This window comes from Pararge aegeria, chromosome Z, assembly GCF_905163445.1.
Source record: "Pararge aegeria chromosome Z, ilParAegt1.1, whole genome shotgun sequence".
NCBI classification, from domain to species: Eukaryota; Metazoa; Arthropoda; class Insecta; order Lepidoptera; family Nymphalidae; genus Pararge; species Pararge aegeria.
Genome location: NC_053208.1, coordinates 20,398,121 through 20,421,569, shown reverse-complemented (window position 1 = coordinate 20,421,569; position 23,449 = coordinate 20,398,121). Strand labels below are relative to the sequence as shown.

At 34.8% G+C, this 23,449-nt stretch overlaps 1 protein-coding gene across 14 annotated transcripts in view; it reads left to right on the top strand.

The window, feature by feature from the left end:
• Nucleotides 1-23,449, top strand: part of LOC120636036 (basement membrane-specific heparan sulfate proteoglycan core protein-like) — a 223,810-nt gene that overhangs the window by 164,144 nt on the left and 36,217 nt on the right. For 9 of the 14 annotated variants that reach the window (XM_039907288.1, XM_039907286.1, XM_039907290.1 and 6 more), the window contains 22 exons: nucleotides 775-882; nucleotides 1,131-1,244; nucleotides 1,976-2,200; nucleotides 3,377-3,496; nucleotides 4,672-4,798; nucleotides 5,143-5,252; nucleotides 6,540-6,650; nucleotides 8,992-9,207; nucleotides 10,186-10,305; nucleotides 11,008-11,061; nucleotides 13,013-13,021; nucleotides 14,839-14,972; nucleotides 15,755-15,848; nucleotides 16,367-16,501; nucleotides 16,609-16,860; nucleotides 17,251-17,447; nucleotides 18,034-18,158; nucleotides 18,341-18,557; nucleotides 18,694-18,882; nucleotides 19,248-19,390; nucleotides 20,776-20,944; nucleotides 22,639-22,850. In XM_039907288.1, coding sequence (XP_039763222.1) covers nucleotides 775-882; nucleotides 1,131-1,244; nucleotides 1,976-2,200; nucleotides 3,377-3,496; nucleotides 4,672-4,798; nucleotides 5,143-5,252; nucleotides 6,540-6,650; nucleotides 8,992-9,207; nucleotides 10,186-10,305; nucleotides 11,008-11,061; nucleotides 13,013-13,021; nucleotides 14,839-14,972; nucleotides 15,755-15,848; nucleotides 16,367-16,501; nucleotides 16,609-16,860; nucleotides 17,251-17,447; nucleotides 18,034-18,158; nucleotides 18,341-18,557; nucleotides 18,694-18,882; nucleotides 19,248-19,390; nucleotides 20,776-20,944; nucleotides 22,639-22,850 — 3,181 coding nt within the window. The remainder of the gene's footprint in view (nucleotides 1-774; nucleotides 883-1,130; nucleotides 1,245-1,975; nucleotides 2,201-3,376; nucleotides 3,497-4,671; nucleotides 4,799-5,142; nucleotides 5,253-6,539; nucleotides 6,651-8,991; nucleotides 9,208-10,185; nucleotides 10,306-11,007; nucleotides 11,062-13,012; nucleotides 13,022-14,838; nucleotides 14,973-15,754; nucleotides 15,849-16,366; nucleotides 16,502-16,608; nucleotides 16,861-17,250; nucleotides 17,448-18,033; nucleotides 18,159-18,340; nucleotides 18,558-18,693; nucleotides 18,883-19,247; nucleotides 19,391-20,775; nucleotides 20,945-22,638; nucleotides 22,851-23,449) is intronic. The other 5 variants (XM_039907292.1, XM_039907285.1, XM_039907284.1 and 2 more) reach the window with 5 other exon arrangements.

The window sequence follows — 23,449 nt, the reverse complement described above, 5'->3', positions numbered from 1 at the left end:
TTCTAAATCTAAGCTGTAATAATATATTTTTTAGGGCTCCGTACCCAAGAGTGAAAACTTAAAAAATTTATTACTGTAAAAATTCTATATTCATTTAGGCCTACCTAAACATCTATTTCTACTCCAAATAGGCCTAGTTTATAAGCACTTTTGAAACGTGAAGTTAGTCTGCTTGTAGTAACTCTTTCACCGGTTGGGAAGGCAGATTCTACCGAGAAGAAATAACTAAACCCATAAATAATAACGTATCTCACCGCAGGCTTGCGACAGGTGCAAATCTCACCATTGCTGTCAGACCTTTCTTTTTGTATGCAAAAGTGACGTTTGATAGCAATGAAGGTGAGCTTTACGCCTGTCGAAGCCTGGTGTGAGATACGTAATCACCCTGCGGGCCAGAGTTACCGTCGCAATGACCTGTTTGTGTAAACTCCTATTAGAGTGCGTGTTTGTAAACTTTAGCCGCCCCTGAATATGTTTCTTATTTAGCTAATAAATCTTTATTCATATCCTCCTTTATTCCAATCATATTATCCTTTATTTTAGTTAAGAACATATATTTAAATAGCTCACTATCACTTTTAAGCTCGATGTAAAATATTTACTACCGGGGACGTAAACGCAATTTATAAAGAGTATAAAACGTTATTATATTATATGTAAGCTATTAAGACATAAATCAAAATTTAGCAAAAAGATAAAACGCATATGTGCATACATTTTAACACTAAAGATTATTTTAGGAACATTAACTATAAGCTTTGCATGTATTTCCAGCAAATGGATACTATAAATGCAGAACCGGCAAGTTAATACCAGATCATCAAAGATGTAATCGTCGTTATGATTGTGACCCTGGAGATTATTCAGATGAGCAAAATTGTCGTAAGTTTGCGATCATCGTAAAGGCATTTTGTCGGCATCTTCTCTGTCTTCTTTACATTTGTTCTTTCTCGTTTTATAACCGATCTTTTGTCTCTCCATCGTCGTGATATTATCTCTTTTATATTTTCTCTTAGCAGTTTTAATATTTCACTAGAACTCTTTAATCAGCCTTATTTTTATTTTTCCGAAAAAAACTATCTGAGATTTTGTAGAAACACTTGAGAATGCAGTATTTTTTTTACGATCAGCATGTGGTGACGGCGACTTCAAATGTGACAATGGTTACTGCATTCCTGCATCCAAAAAATGTGACATATCGCATGACTGTCAAGATGGTTCTGATGAACGAGATTGCACTTATGGTTTGGCTATTTAAAATTTATTCACCTTTAAATTTTATTGTGTACTTTATGTAGCTTGCCAACATTTAAATTTAATTCGGTGATGGTTACATAATAGTATGTACACTTTTCGCAAGCAAAGCATGATTAAAAGATATAATAAATAAATTACTTGCCTGGAAAATTAATAAAATCATTGTATTACAATTTGATGTAACTATCAATAATTTGATATCAACTTTAGTATTAATTTTTATATCAATTGAGTTATCATTTTTATCTTTTCTTTTATTTGACTATCTAATTTGTTCGAACTTACCTTAATTTATTTACTTACTGCTAACTGAAATTTAATTACACTTATACAAAAACAAGAATGAAGATGTATATTTACAACTTCCTTTTTCATGTTTGTGTGGTTTTAGTGTCTGGCCTAAGAGATTCTACAATAGATCTAGAATTTTCCTTTAAACCATTATAAATGTTGAATATATGTCAACATAGGTGATCGGACATTATTTTCATCAAAATATTATTGTTATTTTGCTTTAATAAGCATTAAAACTATAACATTATCTTAACCAATCGCTTATTGGTAACAGTTCTGCAGAAGTAGAATCTTCAAAAATCTTCAAAAGAGTTCGGTTTGACACTATGACCAAACAACTTGTACATAATGAACACTCGATAAAATTAAGCTTTTTACGTAACTTCTTATATCGGTTACGGTGTACGTTATATTATTATGGCAGGCTCAATTTGCATGGCTTATCAATATAAGTGTTCGAGAGGACAATGCGTTCCCGCGGAATCGCGTTGCAACGGGACCGAAGAATGCCAGGATGGTTCGGACGAAAGCAATTGTCCGTGTAAAAGAGGACAGTTTAAATGTCATGATGGATCTTGTATTAATTTCTCCAAGCGGTGTAATGGTCGAACTGATTGTCAACCATTGGGGGAAGATGAATTAAACTGTGGTAAGTATAACTGTTGTATACAGGGTTGGAATTTTTGATTTTGCAGTTTCTAGGTGTCACTTTTCAAAGGTTTTCTCGAAGTACTAATATTAATTCTCTACCTCTATGATGTGGATCAATGATCTAACCTAACCTAATATTAAGTGTTTATACATCTTAAGCACGTGCATGGTTTGAATGGATGCATTATAAGCTTTAAGATTAACTAATACCTCTAACATGCGTTCAAAGTTGTATGAAAATTTATAGATAGTAAGTCTTAATATCTCAACGGTATCTCAACGGTTAGGGCAGAGTCAAAAATCCAAGAGATCTAAAAGTTGACCCAACGATCTTTTTGGAATCCGTTGGAATATTTTCGTTCTCTCCTAGCACAAATTTCACTCTTATATCGAGTGGAAAGGGGATTTTAAGTCTCCGTTAACAAGGTAAATATTCTTTAAAATATAACAGTGCTGTTGTCGCGGGACGCCTGTTAGATGTGAAACATTGATACTTCTTTGCATATAAAATACTTTTTAGTATATTATATTATAACACAATAATACTATGCATAAAAGGATGGTTTATAAAAGCATACGAATAGGGCATAATCAAAACTAAATAGTTTTGATTATGCCCTATTTGTATTTCGTTTTCGTTCGTTTTATTCATTTTCGCTCTATTAAAGGAAGCGCAATTTAATTCCATCTGCACGCCAAGGCAAAAAATTGTTAGCTATTATCTTATATTATTTGTTATGTTTGTTAATTTCATAATTTAAATTGAGTAATTTCATATTTATGTCTACAAATAACAAGCTGTGTATGGGTCTTACATGCCTTCGATTAAAAATTATTATTTATTAAAAACCAGTTTTAATAACCGCATTGGATGTTTCACATCGAAAAATCTACGCCTTTAATATTCTCCTTCACTATACTGATTTTGACTACTTCATCCAATGTCTTATATCTTTCATTTCTTGTGTTCTAATGTGGGTAATATCTAGAATAAAATGGGCTCAAACAGTTAAATAATCCTTTTTTATTAAGTCATTAAATCAGTTTGGAAATACAAAAAGTAACTAATACCGTGGAATAAAAAAAAACTTTTGAATAAATATTTTTGAATCGATTTTTAAAGCCTTAATGCCGATACTGAAGAAGAGATTAATTAATATTCCACATATTTCAGAAAATACAGCTTGCGGGCCCGACAGCTTCCGCTGCGATGCTGAATCCAGTGTGGTTTGCGCTACCAGATGCGATGGCAACCAAGAGTGTGACGCTGGCGAGGACGAATACAATTGCCTTGGTAAACACCTAGAATAGTTACCTCCAATGTACTTTAAAAGTGGTGGGCCAAAAATAATTTGCCAAATCTTTCTTGGGATGCAAAATTTGAAATCAAAAGTTGCATCCCAAGATTTCAAATTAAAACGTGTTTTGAAAACTACACTGAAATGGATTTCTTAATCTATTTTCTATCTGCTCGATTTATTTCATCAGTATAAGTACAACCGGCATACAAATTACCACCGCTGGACGAAGTTGTCTTGTCTTGTTTAGTGTTGTATGGCTAAGTTTACCCGTTGGGCTAAAAAATGCCAGCTCTTGGATCACCAGACCAGTGGGTCAATTTTTGTTGTATAAGAATGTTGCAATGCGAGTTTATGCTTGTTTAAGAGGCTTAGCGAATTGTTATAAAATGATACCAGTGTATGCAGGAAAATATTTATGTTATAGTACTATTCTCATTCTATTTCAGTGGTGCGTATTCCAGCTGCCCGATTTACAAACTTTCCAACAGTTATTAAACGGTGGACAGCTGTCTCCATACAAAATATGCGATATATTGACAACTGTCTATCAATAATTCGTTCTGTATGAAGACGACTCGTGGGCATCTTGTTGGAAAAGTTAGTGAATCGAGCAGCAGATGTTTATCTTAAGTGGGTCAATAAATTATGTTTCCTATAAACATTTTTTTTGTTTTACTAATGTTAATAATGATTTAGTTTCCTACGAAGAATTTTGGAGAAGTTTTAAAATGGTATAGATATTGCAAATAACTATAAGCGCCCGGTAGTGGGCAGTTCAAAATCTTTTTCATGCAAAACTGATAAGCTCGACATGATTGTAGAGAACTAGAATAAATATGGTATGTTTTATTTTAGATATAATACAAAACGGAAAGCTTCTTAAATTTGACAGTTCCTTTAATTTTTGAAATTTTTGACCCAATTTAGATAAAAAGCGTGTCCATCATTACTATTGTTTTTTATAACATTTTTGCGATATTAACAAATCCATCCATATAACCAGAAGTAGGTGTAAAATTACTCAAGGAATACAATGCGTGCACGAAGACTCTTTGAATACAATGCCAATTATGTTAATAATGACAAATCTTATCAAATACGTAAATTTAATAAGATTTGAAACCCTGAGAAACTTTGCATACTGAATATATACTATTTTTTGTTAAAGATGAATGCGACCATGAGTGCGACGGAATTTGCCTACAAGATATTCAAATATGCGACGGAAAGACAGACTGTGCGGATGGATCCGATGAAAATGACTGCACTAATTGCGATGGGCCAAATGACTTCAGGTAACCCATAACAAAGCATTATACCTACATGGTATCTACATTAAGTTTAGTTTAATATTTTAAAGTAAAAAATGTAGTAAGAGTGTCTTGCGATTGTCAATTTTTACTAATAATGTAATGTTTCGTAAGATTTATAATGCTATGCGTAAAAAAAGGTGCGAGCTGCGATTTGACAATGCAATTATAAAAATAATTTATTTTACTTATATAATTAGATTAATTATGAGTAATAATATATTTATCATATTATATTAATATCGTTCAAACATATACAAAAATAATGTTTCCTGTATAAATAAAAAAATAGGTGGGATTGTACGATGTTTTTATTTCTTTGTTTATAGATGTCAAAACGGTGAATGCATACTTGCTGCCCAACATTGCAACGACCTTCAAGAATGTAACGATGGTAGCGACGAACTCAACTGTAATTCGACAATGATCCCAGAACCCTGTGAGTATTAAAGATATATATATAAGTATTAAATATATAATATTAAAGTATTTTGTGCGTTGGCTAATAACCTAATTACATTAACAATACAGTTGGAATATATCAATCGGGTGTAAGCACAACAAAAAATATTTTTCGTATAATTTTAGTCATAACCAAATTAAAATATATATAAGAGAATTTCTGAGATTTTATAATTAATCATTGTGCGAGAAAGTGATTGGATTTTGCTTTAATCCTACTAATATTATAAATGTGAAAGTGTGGATGTTTTTTACTCAGTCACGCAAAATCGGCTGAACGGATTTAGATGAAATTTGGCATGCATGTAGCCTTTCACATGGAAAAGAACAAAAGTTGCCTTTAATCCCGACTCCTTAAGTAGTTCCTAGTAGCTTTGAAATTTGGTATACATGTAACCTATGCAATGGAAAAGGACATGTACTTTATATACCGATGTACTTTATATATCTCTCAAATAGTTCCCGTTGTAAGATTAAAAATTGTTAACGAGCGAAGCTTTAGACCCAATCCTGAAGTCCATGCAGATGAGGTCGCGGGCAGAAGCTAGTAATATATAAGTTGAGAGCAAAAGTGTTACATGAAAAGTCAGATTAACGTCGAACCGAGCCGAGGTCCGAGTCCTCGCAGGAGGGGTGCCTCCTGCGAGGACTCGGACCTCGGCTCGGGTCGACGTCTCCCACTTCCCCCCCGATGTCGTCGAGCCCTGGGGCTCTTCTCATGGCGAGCTTTCGCGCTCGCCCCACTCACCCGGTAACGCTGTAGCAACCCCTCAGGTGGTTATCGGCAAGTGTCCTTCCGAAAAATGAAAATGAATGTTACATGAAAACGAAACCAAAGGCACAGTTCATTTAATGATTATAGTTGAAAATAAATGTAGGTAACCTTAATCTCCAAGGGCCGTATTAATAAAATCCTTATATATTATCCGTAGCCGTTTGACGGCAGATCAGAATAGAATTGTCACCACCCCGGAGAGGATCCGGGGTGTCGTACGAGGTGACTAAGGGAATATAACTGAGGACGGGCAGCGGCGTCGTCTGTGCTGCTGCTACCTTCTGCTCAGCGTGGTGATTATGCGCAGACCCCCCCTTTGGGAGAGGCCTTTAGTCCAGCAGTGGACTTTTATAGACTATTGATGATGATATTAGGTATCCGAAACTCATTTTATTGAAATGATACCACCGCCGCCGCACCGCCCCGCTGACACTCAAAAGGATGCTTCTTTAACAACAAATGAATTAACTAGTGACCTTATTTATTCAGATGGCTGTTTTGAAAACCAATTCACGTGTCGTGATGGCACTTGTATTAACAGTATGTTCGCCTGTGATGGTCATGCAGACTGTAATGACAGATCTGATGAAGAAAACTGTCGTAAGTATTACTACTAGGTCTTTTATACACCTAATGATTAATAAAAACACTTGATTCACTATGCTTTCTAACACGTATGGATATTATATGATGCTACTTTTCACCTTCAGCGTGAAAGTTGCGTTGCAAAATCTAAAAAATACTTTCAGTAAAACAAATCATACAGGAATTTCAATAAAATCATACATGCAACTATGGAACTATCAAAAATTTTTTTTGTTTTTTAATTTCAAGTCTGGGCTGTGTCATATAATATGGCATAGGGTAAAGTCAAGTTCCGTTCGATTTGTATGGGACAATAACTTTCCAATGCACAAAATAAATAACCAAAGTGGTGGTATATAATGTATATATGTATATAGGTACTATGATGCAGAAGTGATTTGTGGGATTGAATATACGCTTTTATAATATGAATCCTAAGGTAATTTTGGACCTACCAATGCATTAGTTGAAAGAATGTGTTAAAACACATTTATTACAGCGAGGTTATTATACAATTGATTAATTTCTTAATGAAAAGGTTGCTTGAAAGCATCCGGCTTCGCTTTCATCTCTCACAGGATAGAAGAGCAACTGCTGAGTTTCTTGCCGGCTTCTTCTCGGTAGAATCTGCCTTCGGAACCGGTGGTAGAGTCACTGCACACAGACAGACTTGATGTTTCAAAAGTGCTTATATTACTACTACTTACCTACTTGAAATAAATGAATTTTGAATTTGATTTTCAATTTTGAATTTAGTATTTTAGTATTTTGAAGGTAGTTCACGCCTGTATTGATTTGATTCCCTTTCAATCTTTCAATCTGAAGGTGCAATAAAATATTTTGGTATAATATAAAATTCTTCTACCACGTCTCAATGTGCACAAACCACGCTTGATAAACAAGCATTTGAGGCACCTAACTCACATCTATTTTATTATATTGTAAAGGTACTGTGTATAAGCATAACTTCTCATTATAATTTGCATTCACACTTAGCACTTAAATTAATTAATGCACATTCTATAAATCACGACTATTATTAAATTTTTGAGACGAAAATGTTAGACGGACGAAATTTCTAATTAACAGCTCACATAATATTTTATGGCTGGTGAAGGATTACATTCAATCATTTTAACATTGGAAAACGTTTTGCAGCCCTATTTTATATCTTACAGTACGATTTACATGTAGTATATGTATTTATTAGAACTAAAAAGCTCAATCGATGGTCTGTGACGTAATATTTTGTACTTATTTCAAATAAACAAAACGTGCAAGTATCTATTGTTTTAAATTTGAATGAGATGTCAATAACAAAAAATATATTTATCTAAAATTGTGGTTTAAACTTGAAAGAGTAGATAGTAATCGTGTAAAGTTACCGGATAACGCCTAAATCTTGGAATGGTATAGCCTAAAATGACTTAAATGGAGTTTTTAATTGTACTACTTGGGAAGTTATAATAATTATTGTGTTAGAACATTTTCCAATGCTAAATGATTTGTCATAACTTATCTGTATGAAAATTAAAAAGAGCTGATATACAGCATGGTTCATGGCGAGGCCATCGCGAACGCAGATAGAGACGACTCCGTGCCACGAATCAGAATTTACCTGTTACAACGGTCGCTGCATCCCGCATCTTAGGCGATGTGACAATATCTATGACTGCTCGGACTTCTCTGATGAGCAAAACTGTTACAACTCTGGTACCGAAAGCGTATTTTAAACCCCTTCCGTTGATTATGGAATGCAGAATGCGTGTTCAAATATTCAGATTTATCGGTGTTCAATAGCGGAATTTATCCGATCCTTAGATAATATTAAGAAATTCCTTCTGGCTACGTTATGTTTCTTAATTTAATTATTTTTCAGTTTGCTCACCAAGTTGTATTTTCCTATGGCATGCTTATTTTTATGGTCTGAATTTTACCCGCTTGATATTTTTACCTTTAATTCAGTAAGAAATGAAATAATTGTTTTATGATTCCATAAATGGAAAAAATGCCGCATCGTTAAGCTTTTGCATGGTACGCTAATATTGTTATTTACCGTGATAAAATATAATGAAGTGTTTTGATTGTATGTTTTCCAATCTGTTTTATTATCTACTTAGGAATTTTATTGAAGTAGAACGCAATGGTGTTTTAAATAAGTTAATTTATACATCAAAGTTAAACCATCCGAAGTAAAGCTATCAATAACATTAATTAAGTAATCATCGTATTTAATTGAATTAATTATTCATAAAATATCGGGAGAGACATTTTTTTTTGGGTTTAGTGTCGTTATATTATTAAAGCTGTAAATAATTTTCATATTTTATGAACTAACGGTTGAAATTTTCTTTAGCATGCCAGGAAAACGAATGGCAATGTGTGAGCGGGCAATGCATACCTATCAACGGTTACTGCGACAGTATAGTAGACTGTCCCGACTTGTCCGACGAAAAGGACTGCTCCACTACATTCAGGCCATTCACGACCGCATACCCAGCCTACCCGTACCCCCAACTACCCACGACCCAGCGACCGATATTTACAACTACTTCCAACCCCTACGACAAAGGTAACAACCAATTTAATTGTCTTCATGTGTGCACTTTTGTATTAAGAAGTTCATCATCGGTGAAAAAGTAATGGGCGATAGATATATTTGCGAGACTACTTTTTATAAAAAGATTTTGGAGGCTTCCCATAAAACTTTAAACAATATATGTTAACATTTTTTTTTAAATTTATTTAATTAGATAGTTTGTAGTTAAATAAAACATATATTTAATAATGCAGACTAAGATGGTCGATGGGATGGATGGATGGGATGTTATCTTATGACGGTCATGTCAGTTATATTAAAAATTCATATAAGCACCTACCTAATACTTAGGAGCAGCTAAGTATTTATTACTTATATATTTTAATATTTATTAATACAAGATTCCTGTTTTGATAATTGTTTAATGGCAATGGTTCATGGATCAAGAGTCCCCTCATTCATTGGCCACAAAATATATAATAGTAATATAATAGTAAGTTAAATATTGGCTGATGGCTGCATTTACAACCAGTAGTAGAGCTAAACAATGAAACAGACACAATAATTTGTATATTTTTAATAAAATTCAAGAAAATAATAATTGTAGACTAGAACAAGTCTTTTTTTATTATTAGAGCATCGGAACGCATACGAAACGTTTTCATCCACGTTTTTGATACGAATCACTTTGGTGTGGAACCTTATCATCGCTTTCCATAAGACATGATTGTCTCTAAGCGCAAAGTCTATCTTATAAAAAGTCATGTTTTAATATTATCCAAATTAAAAAAAGTACCCGGGTAGGTAAGTAAAATCCAGTAGTGCGTAGTCTTACAAGATGTCATTTAGCTAAGGTAAGTACATAATATTATAGAAAATGTGTGTCGTTTACGTGATTAGGCGTCGCGTCGTGCAGTTTTTAATATAGTCATGTACACGTGATTTTATAATAAGCACATATTGTCTGGACTTTTGAAAAATAATTGTAAAGTAAAGATTGAACTACATTAGGGTGTGGAAGAAACGAATGGCGGTGTGAAAACGGGCCATGTATCGATGTCAGGCGGCGTTGTGACGGAAACATTGATTGCCCAAAAGATGGAAGTGACGAGTTCGACTGTCCAGCAGGCAGTAAGAGATATTTAAAAAAAAAAAAGCTTCGACTCCAAAGGTCCTATTTAAGAGATGCAAACGCCATGAACGCACGCTCTCTTATAACTTAATAACATTCTACCTATGCGTAAAGGATTTATTGGCAAATATGTTTCAATGTAATATAAAATCTTAATTTTGTATCGTGGAAATGGTAAATAGGATATTATTTTAAAATTATTTTTGATTTATTTGGTGCTAATTTAGTTGTATGCAAATCGTAAACTTTCAACGGCAGACATTTGGTCATTACTCAACTTTTAGACCTGCCAGGTTAATGCTAAAGGTTTGGGATCATCAACAGAGGATTTAAAAAATCAAGAAAAGTATTCGCCAATTTCCCTTATTTATTAAAGTCACTAAAACTTTTTACTAAGGATCGAAGGACTAAAATTATTTCTAATGTCATGCGATGTTTTAGTAAAAATGTTAACCAAATTAAAATACTTACTTAAATTTAATACTTAACCAACTTTTCTGCCCATTTCATTACTATAACTATAACTTAAGCCATTATTAACCATATAACAATATAAATGAATGTAAAAATCAAATAACTGTAATAAAAAAAACTTTTGCATCATGATAATGGAAAAAAATCAACTACGGAGGCTTTGTGACTGAGGCGCAATATGTAATTTGGATTATCCATCTCTCATAGCCTATTTTTTGCTTTTTCAGGTCCCGATGCTTTGGTTATTGAAATTTACCCTGCAGAGCAAACAGTCAGATACGGTGAGTTCGCAAATATATTAATTAACCTACTACTGTCAGGTGTTTTTGTTTATATTTTAGATTTATATATATTTATTTCTGTACCCATTATAACAGCGATAAAATAAAAAAAAATAGTTCAACGTTATTTTAGAACAACATTTATGTTTATTAGGTACTCCTTAATTACATATAGTAAGTTTTTTTTTTTTTGTTTTCGAATTGAATAAAAGTTAATTCCTATGATGAAAACTACAAAAAATATTTTTTGTATAATTTAGACATAATAACACCAAAGAAAACAATAATATTAATAATTAAATATTTCTACAACCCAACGAAAGGCACGGAAGACAGGTGAGCTTAGAAAGACAGACAGCGTACCCAACAAATAAATGTATGAAGCTTAACATTTAGCGATCGAAAATGCATCCCCATTAGGTCAAGATTCGAACTCCGCACACCGTTTTCCTCGTCGAAGACACACAAATTCGGTTTATGACGTCACGTGGACGTGGTTCGTATCCACTGTCACAGGGGCGTAAGGACTATCCCCCAAGTGCAACAAACCCAAACTATAGAAACGTCCCACCACAAATAAAGGTCGAACCCTCCCGAACACTGTCGTCGGACTCTGGGGCTCAACTCTCGGCAAGCTTTGCATTTAACATCTCGAAAATGCCTCGTCTCATAAAAAAAGGATTTAAGATCCATCACGATACTTTAATACGGGATTTAATTAATAATTATTTTACCACGTTAAAATATTTTACGACTATAACCAGGGCCGGCTGTTGAACGTGCTCCCTAGTCACAGGAATGGACACCGCCAGTATTCTATCCGGACTTTTACAAAGAGCATTTTTAGCGAAAACCCCAAAAACATACATACATTATACATAAACTTATCTACAGATATTAACATTAGTGATAAATTGATGTTCTCGCGACATCTGCATATATCTGATGGGTTATACCTGTTATCACATTGAAATCCAAAAAACTATTTAGTACGTTGTTCATCACAGTGCTTAATTGATATAAAACTATTGTTCTCTAATTAAGAATATAAGTTATTATATGAATTTATTTTTAGTTATTGTGTGTTAGTTTTGTAAGTTATTTTATTAGCAAGCCAAGGTTGAGGTACGCCTAATACGTAGGAACAAAGAAAGAAACTTAAATATAGTACATAAGTCATGCCACATAAAAACTGCGCTAGCGGTTTGTCAGAGCATTTTTGTAACAGACATAAGCTGCTAGACCTTTGTGTTCTACTCGCACGTTCTGTGCCCTAATGTTTTATATGTGAAGGTGTAGGATGCCCGCACACACGTCAATATTATTGACAATAGGGTGTGTATAATATTATTGACAAAACTGTGAACGTGAAGAGTTTATAATATAATTGCGCTTCAGCTCTAGCCTATATCCATCAAATTGCATACTCAGTAGGAGTTTTCTTTTCCTCTTTACTGTGTACATTTTGTGTACAATAAGTGTGTATTCATTCGTTCTGCATTCAAACACACATTCGCATTTATAGTAAAAAATAAATAAAAAAATAAAAATAGTTTATTTAGGTAAATAAAATTACTGTAAACACTAATGGCTGGAGCCTTCTTTTAAGGGGAGTATTACTACCCCTGTGTCAAAAAACACCGCTCTTCCATAACAAGAAATAAACATAAAAACGAGGGTAGGTATACAAATAAAAATATTTGTGTTGATATTAGAAATAATAGACATGTTACATAGCAGAAGATAAGTTAACTAAAGTAACGTTTCTGACTTAATTAATCAATGCTATTTATTATCTAGTACTGATGGCAAGCGCTCTTTTTAAGTGGCGTGGCTTGTACAAACTTCCAGTAATACGAGGTGGGGGATATTCTACAATAGGTATCGTTAATTAATAAACACTACTTAGTTACTAAATACTTTCTATATTTCTTTCATGGTGGTGGAACAGTCAACACTGGTGAGTCGGTATGCCTTTTTTTGGGTGCAAAAAGGGATTAAATAACTACTTTACCTATTTATAATATGGAATGAATTAATATTAATAATAATTATTATTTGGGTTATTATTCATTATCCACACTTACTGTTTTTGTAACTATATAAAACTTTTCAATTTTTTATTTATACATTTGGTAGGTACCTTTTTTCAACGTTCAGGTATATTTACTTACAAAATGCACGTTGGGTTGAAAATAACTAAATAACAAAATAAAGTGAACGAGAGAATTGTTGGTAGGTTTCGACTGGGATATTTATTATAAGTATATATTTTTGACCTAACTTGTATTTAGAAAATAATTGATACAATGGGTTTTTGTATTCATTACTTTCCATCAAACTTTTACTAAGCCCTTTTTTTGGATTTTAACTAACAAAAAATAATATTTTTTTTTTTAAATAATAACTGATTAAATTATATTTTTTATAGGAAAAAAAAATATCGTACCATCGTCCTTTAATCCTCCATCATACTCCTTTAATTAAGCTAGGGGCATGATTCGAATATTTTTTTTCTTCAAACTGCAAAACATGGGTGTCTAGTGTAAGATTTTCTAACTACGTCTACTTATTCTATATAAGAAAGTTATCTTCGATTCGTATGGACTCGAAAGAGCGCCATCTAGTTAGACTAGTGGGGAAAATTATTGTCACAAGATGGCGCTCTCCTTTAATAGCAGTAGATAGTTTAAGTAAAAACCATTTTATTTTAAATTTAATTTAATTTTGACGTACTTCCCGGAGGTCCCGGGTTTGATTCCTGGCGGGGACAATTTGGGAATTCATAATTTCTGAATTTTCTCCGCTAGTTACGACCCTACCGACAAAGGCGTGGCGCTAAGCGATTAAGTGTCCTGTTGCGATGTCGCGTAGAAACCGATTAGGGGTATGACTACAATACTCCCTGACAGCCAGCTTATAACGGCTGTCAAAAATTCTAGCATAATTTTCGCGCTGAACAGAAAAGTAAATAAATCCCTTGAGACACAAGCAGCGCTAAGCTGTGCGCCACGGGATAACTTTGTCTACCCATAATCTCATTTTATATCATAAAACAGGACGACAAAATGGGAGATTAAAAAACATTGATAACTCCTTTAAAAAAAATTTGCAGGGGGGCTCCGGGGCCTACTAAGCTAAACAGGAAAGACGAACTTAAACTGTGGTGCTATAAATATCGCAAGGTACAATCTAGCCACATGCAATAGCAAAAGTTGTGTTGATTGCAATGATTAAGTATAAAAATAAAAACGACTCGTCTGCCGCAAAAAACAATGCGATTTATTTTTAACCTCCTCCGAATGGTTAATAATTTTAACTCCTACGCGTCCTTTAGTAACTTAAATAAGTTTTGCTTGCATGCGGGATAGAAAAAATTACGTCACCGGACGATCCGCATATGTGAAGCATCACACTTATTACCTGTATTTATTAATAAAATATTGGGAACAACAATTAAAAATAGTTTTACTAATAAAATGAATTAAGTATAATAATAAATAAATATAACTGAATATAATTCCAATTATTGATAATTATTACAGAATATAAGACAAAAGAAGTACTTCATTATGCAATGACGTATGACGTTTTTCGAGACGGCAAAGTGGTTGCTATAACTGCCATGTCACGCTTATAGCTGCTTCACATAAAAAATATCGTTGAGCGAATTAAAAATATAGTTTATAAGGCATTTATGGGCTGTAGAAAAAGCTTCGTGGGGAACAAATATGTTATTTATAAAATAATCATAATAATATTGAAATATTATTCCAGGCGGCGATGTGGTCTTTACATGCCGTGACAAGGGTCCCAATCGTACACCCGTTCGTTGGATTCGAGAGGGCGGCAGACCTCTCAAAGTTGGCTCCACTGACAGAAAAGGACGCCTGGAAATCACTGGAGTAACGGTATGAGTTTAAACACACTTAAATCATGGTTCACTCTGCAATTGTTTTATTTTTCTTATATCAAGCTCAAACGCGTTTCTTCCTACATTACTTAATAGAGCCATTTATGAAAAGGGCTCTGGCAAGTTACCATATGAATATAGTTCAGAAAGTGTCCTCAGTAACTATTTTACTTCGTCCCTCATTTCATCGTAAGACCTGCGCAATTATGTAGTTGATACGGCACTGATAGATAAAATGATTTGGTACCTCGTTTCTATAACGCATACAAGATATCCTTACCTAACATATGGGAAATGCAAACAGGTCACACTGTTTTTCGGTATTTTTACCGCCTTCTTACAAAGAATAAGGAGTACCGAACGACAGAAGTTTGTTTGAGCAGGATGCGAGTTGCTAATGCAAATACGCCAAGAAACGTTTAGTTTTGAAGCTGAGCATAGTTAACGATGACTATTTCTGATATAACGTCTTGTAACATTTCTTTTACTCAACACAAGTTGGTAATAAGGCACAAAAAGTATCCCATTTCATCAAGCTTAGTGCTATTAGCTGTTATCGAGTCAAACATAAACACTTGTGCATTTTTATCTGAGTATGGATAAAAAAAGAAGCTGAAGTTGCTTTCACTATAGCTAAACAATCAACGGAGGGCCTGTAGCCGAGATTTCCGACTGTATCGATTAACGAATCTCTACGTTTCAAGTAGCCACGTCTTATACAATGAGATAGAACGTGTCTTTATGTTATTTTCTTAAGATTCTTATTTTGGGATTTTACAGCCTTCGGACAGCGGCATCTACATTTGCCAAGCACCAAAATATTTAGGCAATCCCAAGGCTGAAGCACAAGTTATATTGACTGTGGAAAAATCTCGTAAGTTGTTAATTAACATACTTATTGCATTAGATACTAAAATGTAATGTACTTCTTAGGGGCTTACGTTTTATAATGTACCTACCTATCGAATTTTCATTGACGGCCGATTGGCGCAGTTTACAGCGACCCTGCTTTCTGAGTCCAAGGCCGTGGGTTCGATTCCCACAACTGGAAAATGTTTGTGTGATGAGCGTGAATGTTTTTCAGTGTCTGGGTGTTTATATGTATATTCTAAGTATTTATGTATATTATTCATAAAAATATTCATCAGTCGTCTTAGTACCCATAACACAAGCTACTCTTACTTTGGGGCTAGATGACGATGTGTGTATTGTCATAGTATATTTATTTACTTATTATTTAAGAATATAAGTTAAGTAGCAGGATAGTTAAACTAAAAAACTTATTTTCAAAAGGTGAGTTTTTTTTTAAACTAGCCTCTTGCAACACTTATATTCTTGGTCGACGCTGTTGTGCTCTTCTCGAATAGTAACTCGAATTTTTACCTGTTGTAGCTGCTACCTCCAAACCAGAATACATTCCATGTCCACCACACCAAGCAACCTGTGGAAATGGACAGTGTATTGCGCGAACAGCTATATGCGATGGGAATGTTGACTGTTTTGATGGTTCTGATGAGGAATCTTGCCGTAAGTATAAAACGTATTTTTATTGCAATTTTCACATTACTCTGACTATGTGTACCTACGAATCAAAGCAAACGATATTTTTAAATTGAAAATTGTTTAATTTTTAGACCACAACGGAATGTGTGAACCTAATGAATATCAATGCGCGAACCGCAAATGTGTTCTCAAGACTTGGATTTGTGACGCTGAAGACGATTGCGGCGACAGATCTGATGAACAGAATTGTGGCCCCGCGATCCCTGGCCAGCAATGTCTACCGGTAGAATTCGCCTGTGCAACCAACGACCAGTGTGTACCCAAGACCTTCCATTGTGATGGTCAGAGCGATTGCTTGGACAAGTCTGATGAAATTGGATGTGGTAAGATCTTTCTCTACAAGCCAATTATAGATATAACTATCAGAAAACTAGTTTATACTTACCCTCTCACGTCTGATGAAGTGCTGTTGTTATATCGAATTTTAGACAAACAACCCAACATAAGAAATAAAATTTTTATAGAACATTTTTTTATTAGGTAATTCTAAAAAACTTAATCTTAATCCATATTACCATGGAGGTGCATACAAAATAACTGACCCGCTACCTATGTGAACAGGCCATATTAACTTTAGTATGGTGTCTTGAAAGCAATGCCGTCATACGAATTTCAGCTGTATCTGTTAGGTTTAACTCGATTAAAATTTAGTTGTAATATTTGACCTTGTGACCATTATCATTCCTTTACTTAATAAATGTTCATTTTTATAGCTCCGGTATACGTAACCAGACCGCCTGTTCCATCAAACCTAAAATTGAACCCTGGTGATACCCTGACGTTGAGATGTGAAGCTGTGGGTGTGCCAACACCACTTATATCTTGGCGTCTTAACTGGGGCAATGTGCCTGAAAAGTGTGAATCAACGAGCACCAACGGCATTGGAGTATTAACTTGCCCCAACATGCAAGTGAGTACAAAGTAACTTCGTTCAGCTTTGTCGAAAAACGATTCCGAACAATGATTGACACTAATTTTGCTTTCATACTTTGAGGATTCTGTGTTGTGTCAACCGTCCTCTTGCCGCGGGTAACGTACAAGGCGGCTAAGGGTATACAACGGAGAGCACCCTCTGTTTTAGTACTAGCATTTATTGCGATCACCAATCTGTTCAGCTAGTTGATTAAAAGCACACCAGATCTAGCAGTGCACGGTTATAGGCTATTTGATGACTTGGAGGATTCAAAACCATGTGGTTATCAAATCCGAATCAACTGCTCAGATAATCTACACTGACAAAATCCCCATAGCCATTAGCCATCCCCAATTGGGGATAGATTGGTGATTTCCCATTAATCAAATTGTTTGTTTAGTTTTAATTGCCACTTCTCTGATGTTACTAAAGGCTAAAACACCAAAGCAATTTTTTTAATTTAGTGTACGATAAAAACTAGAGCAAAAGAGTTTCTAAGGTGACGAGTTACGCTCGAACTTAGATATTGTTCTTAATCCAAACATTCTTGAAAAATAATTAAAACTGAATTAACTTGCTCTAGGCGGAGGACAGCGGTGCATACTCTTGTGAAGCAATGAACAATAAAGGAACCATTTTCGCAGCCCCCGATGCTATTGTTTACGTCAACAGAACCGCAGATGTTTGCCCTGCTGGATATTTCAACAGGTATCAATTTTATATCGAGCCGTTTAGTTAAACATATAACGGTTATGATGCTAATACACTTATTTTTTCACTCCAGCTATAACCGTTTAGTGCAGTGAACAATTATTCAAAATGAATATGTTTTCATACATTTCTGTTTTAATAGATTTCTGGGACATAATGTCAATATTCTTAAATTTTAGTGAGGCCCGATCAGAAAGCGAGTGCATCCGTTGCTTCTGTTTTGGAAAATCTACACAATGCCAGAGTGCGGATCTCTTTATTTTCAACATGCCCACTCCCCTCGGAGAAGGAGGCACTAGGCTCATTGGAATCAGTATTGGCTACAATGGTGCCACCCAGAAAGATGAAGATATGACCAACCAGTACTTTTATCAGGCATTGCAGAATGGAGCAATGGTAAGACATTGTTTAAGATATCCCTTTGAAATACGAATAAATCAAAACTATTTCTCTACCACTGATAAAAGCTTACTCTTATTTCTTTAAAAAGAACATTCTGTATATCGAACTAAACATCTTGTAAAATCTGCAGGTAACGAAGCTTGACCAGTACGGTTCGTCTTGGACAAGGAACACTGAATCCCATCCTTATATTACTCTCCCCGAATCCTACAACCGCAACCAACTGGCCTCTTACGGTGGAAGCATTAAGTACAGGATAACACCACACACTGTCAAATCGTATACCGAGAAAGATAGAGTCCCCGATATTATTATTTTGGTAAGTTCAAATAACATATAGTACGTAGATATTAGAGAAAATGATAAAGTAATGGTGATAACAAAAAATAACGCGGCTAAGTTTGTTGTGGGCTTCTTCTTAGAGCAGGATGCATTTGGAACCCTCGTAGCTGTAGTTTTATGTTTACAAATATGGTTATCTAACTACCGTGTACACGTTTCTCATATACCTAATGTACGCATCATAAGTGCCATCTATGTGCCTACTAGAATATAGATATTTTTGACTTTGACTACTTAGAATAGTAATTTATGTCAGAATGATCTCAACTCTATATTTGCACCGTGAAACGTACAAAAACATGTTTTATAAATTCATAATTTAAAGAAGGTTTCAATCCACAGGGTAAATATCAAAAATTGTTCCACTACAGTCAAGCTAACCGTGCCGGGGACATATATATTGACGCCCGTCTTACACCTAATTACTGGCAAAAACCATCGTCAGCTGGACTTATACCGGCCACAAGAGAAGATATAATGATGACGTAAGTATTAGTACACAACACTTGTTTCCTAATGCAATTCATAAATATGCGTAAATATGCGCATAATGCGTTCATAAAAACATTTCTAAATTTAAGAAAAAATGTGACTGCATTAATTTAAACATTAGAAGTAAGAATAAACTTACAGTGCAATATACTAGGTTACATAAAATTCATAATTCGTTTAAAGGAAATTGCATACAATTCTACAATAAACTACCAATTGTCATCTTGGAGATGTCTCTTAAAAAGTTCAAAGTTTGTATTAAACGTAAGCTTATAGAAAAGTCCTATTATAGTATAAAGGACTACGTAAACGATAAAAAAGCTTGGGTGTAAATTATTGCTCTAACCAGGTTGCTCTTCTAATAATTTAAAATGACATTGTGAGATGGTGATAACAAAAAAAAAAAAACACCTGGCTAAGTTTGTTGTGGGCTTCTTCTTAGACCAGGACGCGTTTGGAACCCTCGTAGCTTTAGTTTTAAGTTTACGAATGTGGTTATCGCCATCTTTTGATGCGTACATAAGAACCACACCGTAGTGAGTACGGTGTGGTTCTTATGTACGCATCAAAAGTGCCACCTGTGGGCCTACTTGAATAAAGATATTTTTTTTTTTTTTGAATTATAAATAAAAATCTTAGATAAAGGCCTACCATTATCTGAGAGCAATAAAATATTATCGTCTAACTTTAAGTTTTAATACACGTTTATTAATGAAGTATTCAAACATTGATGGCTATCAAACAAATGGTAATTTCGAATAGTCTTTGCCAGCGACTAAGTCTTGTAGACCAGAATCAGGTGCAGAATAAGGGGGTCTCAGGGGGCTGAGGCCGTAGTCCACCAAGCTGCTGGTTGGCAAGCTGGGTTCCTTACGATGTTTTTCCTTCACCGTTGAAGCAAGTGATATTTTAATTACTTAATACGCATATAACTTAGACAAAAGTTAGAGATGCGTTCTGGGGTTCCAACTTCCCCCCCCCCCCCTCGTTGAAGTCCTACCGTGAACACTTGCCCACCAACCCACAATGGAGCAGCGTGGTAGGTCTATGCTCTGAATCCTCTCCTATAAGAGGCGAGACCTGTGCCCATCAATGGGACGTTAGTAAAAAGCGGGGGACACGCAATGTGTTTAGATACTGTTTAAATTGCAAAATACCCTGCCAACAATATCTTTACTCGCATACCTACTTTGCGAGCATGATGACGGTTGTTTACTTTTAGTTTAGTATCTAAGCAATCTGTTATTAAAGAGGAATGTGCAGTACCCTGACAAGAATCCTGAAGAACCTATAAAATATGTTAATTTTGTTTCAATAAATAACATAAATGTATAATTAATACATTTTAATTAAAACTTACCAATAAATTTATTTTCAGTTTAGATGACGTTGAAATGATCCTTTTGCGAGCTGACTTAAACAACGCTGGTACTAAAATAACTGAATTTGCTATGGAATCAGCCCAGCTGCTGAATGTGGGACTCGGTGCAGCTAGTCTAGTGGAAGAATGTGAATGTCCAAAGGGATACAAGGGACGATCATGCGAGGTGATTAACTATTCAATTAAATATTCTTCTTCTCAGTCGGTTCGCTCTTGTCAGAGCGGTGTGGTCGTCACTTAAGTTTTATGGCTCGCTTGACTATCCGTCGCCACTCCTCTCTGGCAGCTGCCTTTCCTGCACATTCATGTAAGACGACAGCTACTGCAGCCTTTATAAAAAAAATAAAATGAAAAATATATACCACTTATGACAAAACACACATCACCATCTAGTCCCAAAGTAAACGTAGCTTGTTTATGGGTACTAAGATGACTGATAAATTTTCCCCCGTGTTTTTAAGAAAGCTGTTGTGCACCCTATCTATAAAAGTGGACACACAGTGGACAGATGTAGTGTATCAAGCTATAGGCCTATTTCTGTTCTTAATACCTTGTCCAAAATCTTTGAGAAGATACTTAATAAGAGGCTCCTTAGTTACATAAATCAAAATAATTTATATATGCTTCCACTTCCAAATTGTAAAATAATTACTTATGTAGATGATATAGTACTTCCTATTCACGGTAAAAACTGGAAAGAAGTCAAATATTTCTACGAATCTTCATTAAAATCGATCTTGAGATGGCTTCAGCTGAATCTACTTAATTTAAATTATCTAAAACAAAATTCGTTTCATTTGCTTCTTCTTCACCATCCCAAGCATCGCCTACCTTCACCATTTGGGCCCACTCCTGTTTTAATGACAATTATTATATTTGCAAGTGTGAACCAATTGAACGTTGTATGAGCACCAAGTACTTAGGTGTAACAATCGATGGTTCTATGACCTGGAGGAAACATATTGAATCTATTGTTCCTCGGCTCAGGAAACTTATCTTTGTGTTTCGGCGACTGAGGAATGTGGTTGATTTCAACTGCTTAAAAACAATTTACGACTCTCTAGCAAAATCGATCCTTATATACTGCATTACCTGTTGGGGCGGTTCTGGGATATCTCTAATGCTGAGACTGGAAAGAGCTCAAAGGTTATGTGCATAAAACCTTTATATTTTCCTACCACTGAGCTGTACTCAATCACTGGAGTGTTGACGATAAGGCAGCTATTTGTCCTATCTGCGATTCTTCGTAAACATGCCGAGATGCGCTATGACCCTAACTTAGCAAACACGAAGCGTAGATAATATATGGTATGTAGGATAGAGGCAACACGCACTGCAGTCACAATACGCCATTACCCATTTTTGATTTGCTTACTGTACAACAGACTAAACAAAGAAATTAATATCTACCCTTTACCAAGACACTCATGTAAGCTAAAATGTTTAAAGTGGCTTCAATTACTATCTTATGAAGAGACGGAAAAACTTTTAATTATTTTGAAATAAGTTCAATTGAAAGATTCTCTCACACACACACACAAACACACAGACAGACACTCACATACTTACACACAAAATACATACACTCTTACACACACACTCGGAATCAAGATTAACATGTTGCATGTATCCCTTTTTTGTATCTTATTTTATTTTAATTAATATTTTTGAATGTATTTAGATTTTTTGATAAATATCAAGTGAACAGTGGTAAATTTTAAGTTTTGGAGGTGGGCGTGATCACTGTTACGCAGTTTCATACTTTTACAGTGATCATCGTTTCATTCATTAGTGGTTAAAATATGTTATTGTTCACAAATAAATAAATAAAAATAAATAAATAAATAATTTGTTTTATAGAAATGCGTCGACGGTTATGAGCTTCAAAACTTCGGTCCATGGAACGGTGTATGTGCACCCAAGGCTCCGTGTCCACCAATGACATACGGTGATCCACAAAGCGGTGGCGACTGCCGTCCATGCCCATGCCCGCTTACAAATCGCGAAAACCAATTTGCCAGTGGTTGCTCCATCGGGCCCGGTGGAAACGTCGTGTGCGATTGTCTCCCAGGGTAAGCTTTATACATTACAAAAGCTATAAATTAAATTTACTGGCTACAGTTTGATGTGATTCAAAATTAAATAGTTAATATCTTCGGCCCTGACTAATTAAACCCTACTAACGAAGACGTGCTGTTAAGTGTTCCAGTACGATGTCACGTAAGGGATTATAGTTTAGGGATATAGAACTGCCATGTGCCCTAACAGGTTACCTCGCTACCATCTTATACTGCATCATCAGTTTCCACCAGGTTAGATTGCAGTCAAATGCTGACGTGTAGAAAAAGAAAAAAAAATAAACAACGTTTGTCTGCATATGTACACGCGTTAGAAGTTATACTTCTTTGGCGTAACAAGATGAATATCTTCTCAAAGATTTTATCTTACGCCTTACGCGTTTGTAGAAAAAACTACACTAACAATAGAAAAAAGGTATTTAATACATTGAAAGTTTGATTACAACGCATTATCTTGTTACCTCGTTATTGGACCACCAAGTTTCACTGAACATTAAAATTTGAGATAATTGTACAATTGAATCAATAAAATCACCGGAATGAACCCGCAGTCTTTGACAATTGAAACCTAATAGCTAACTTCAGGGTGCCGG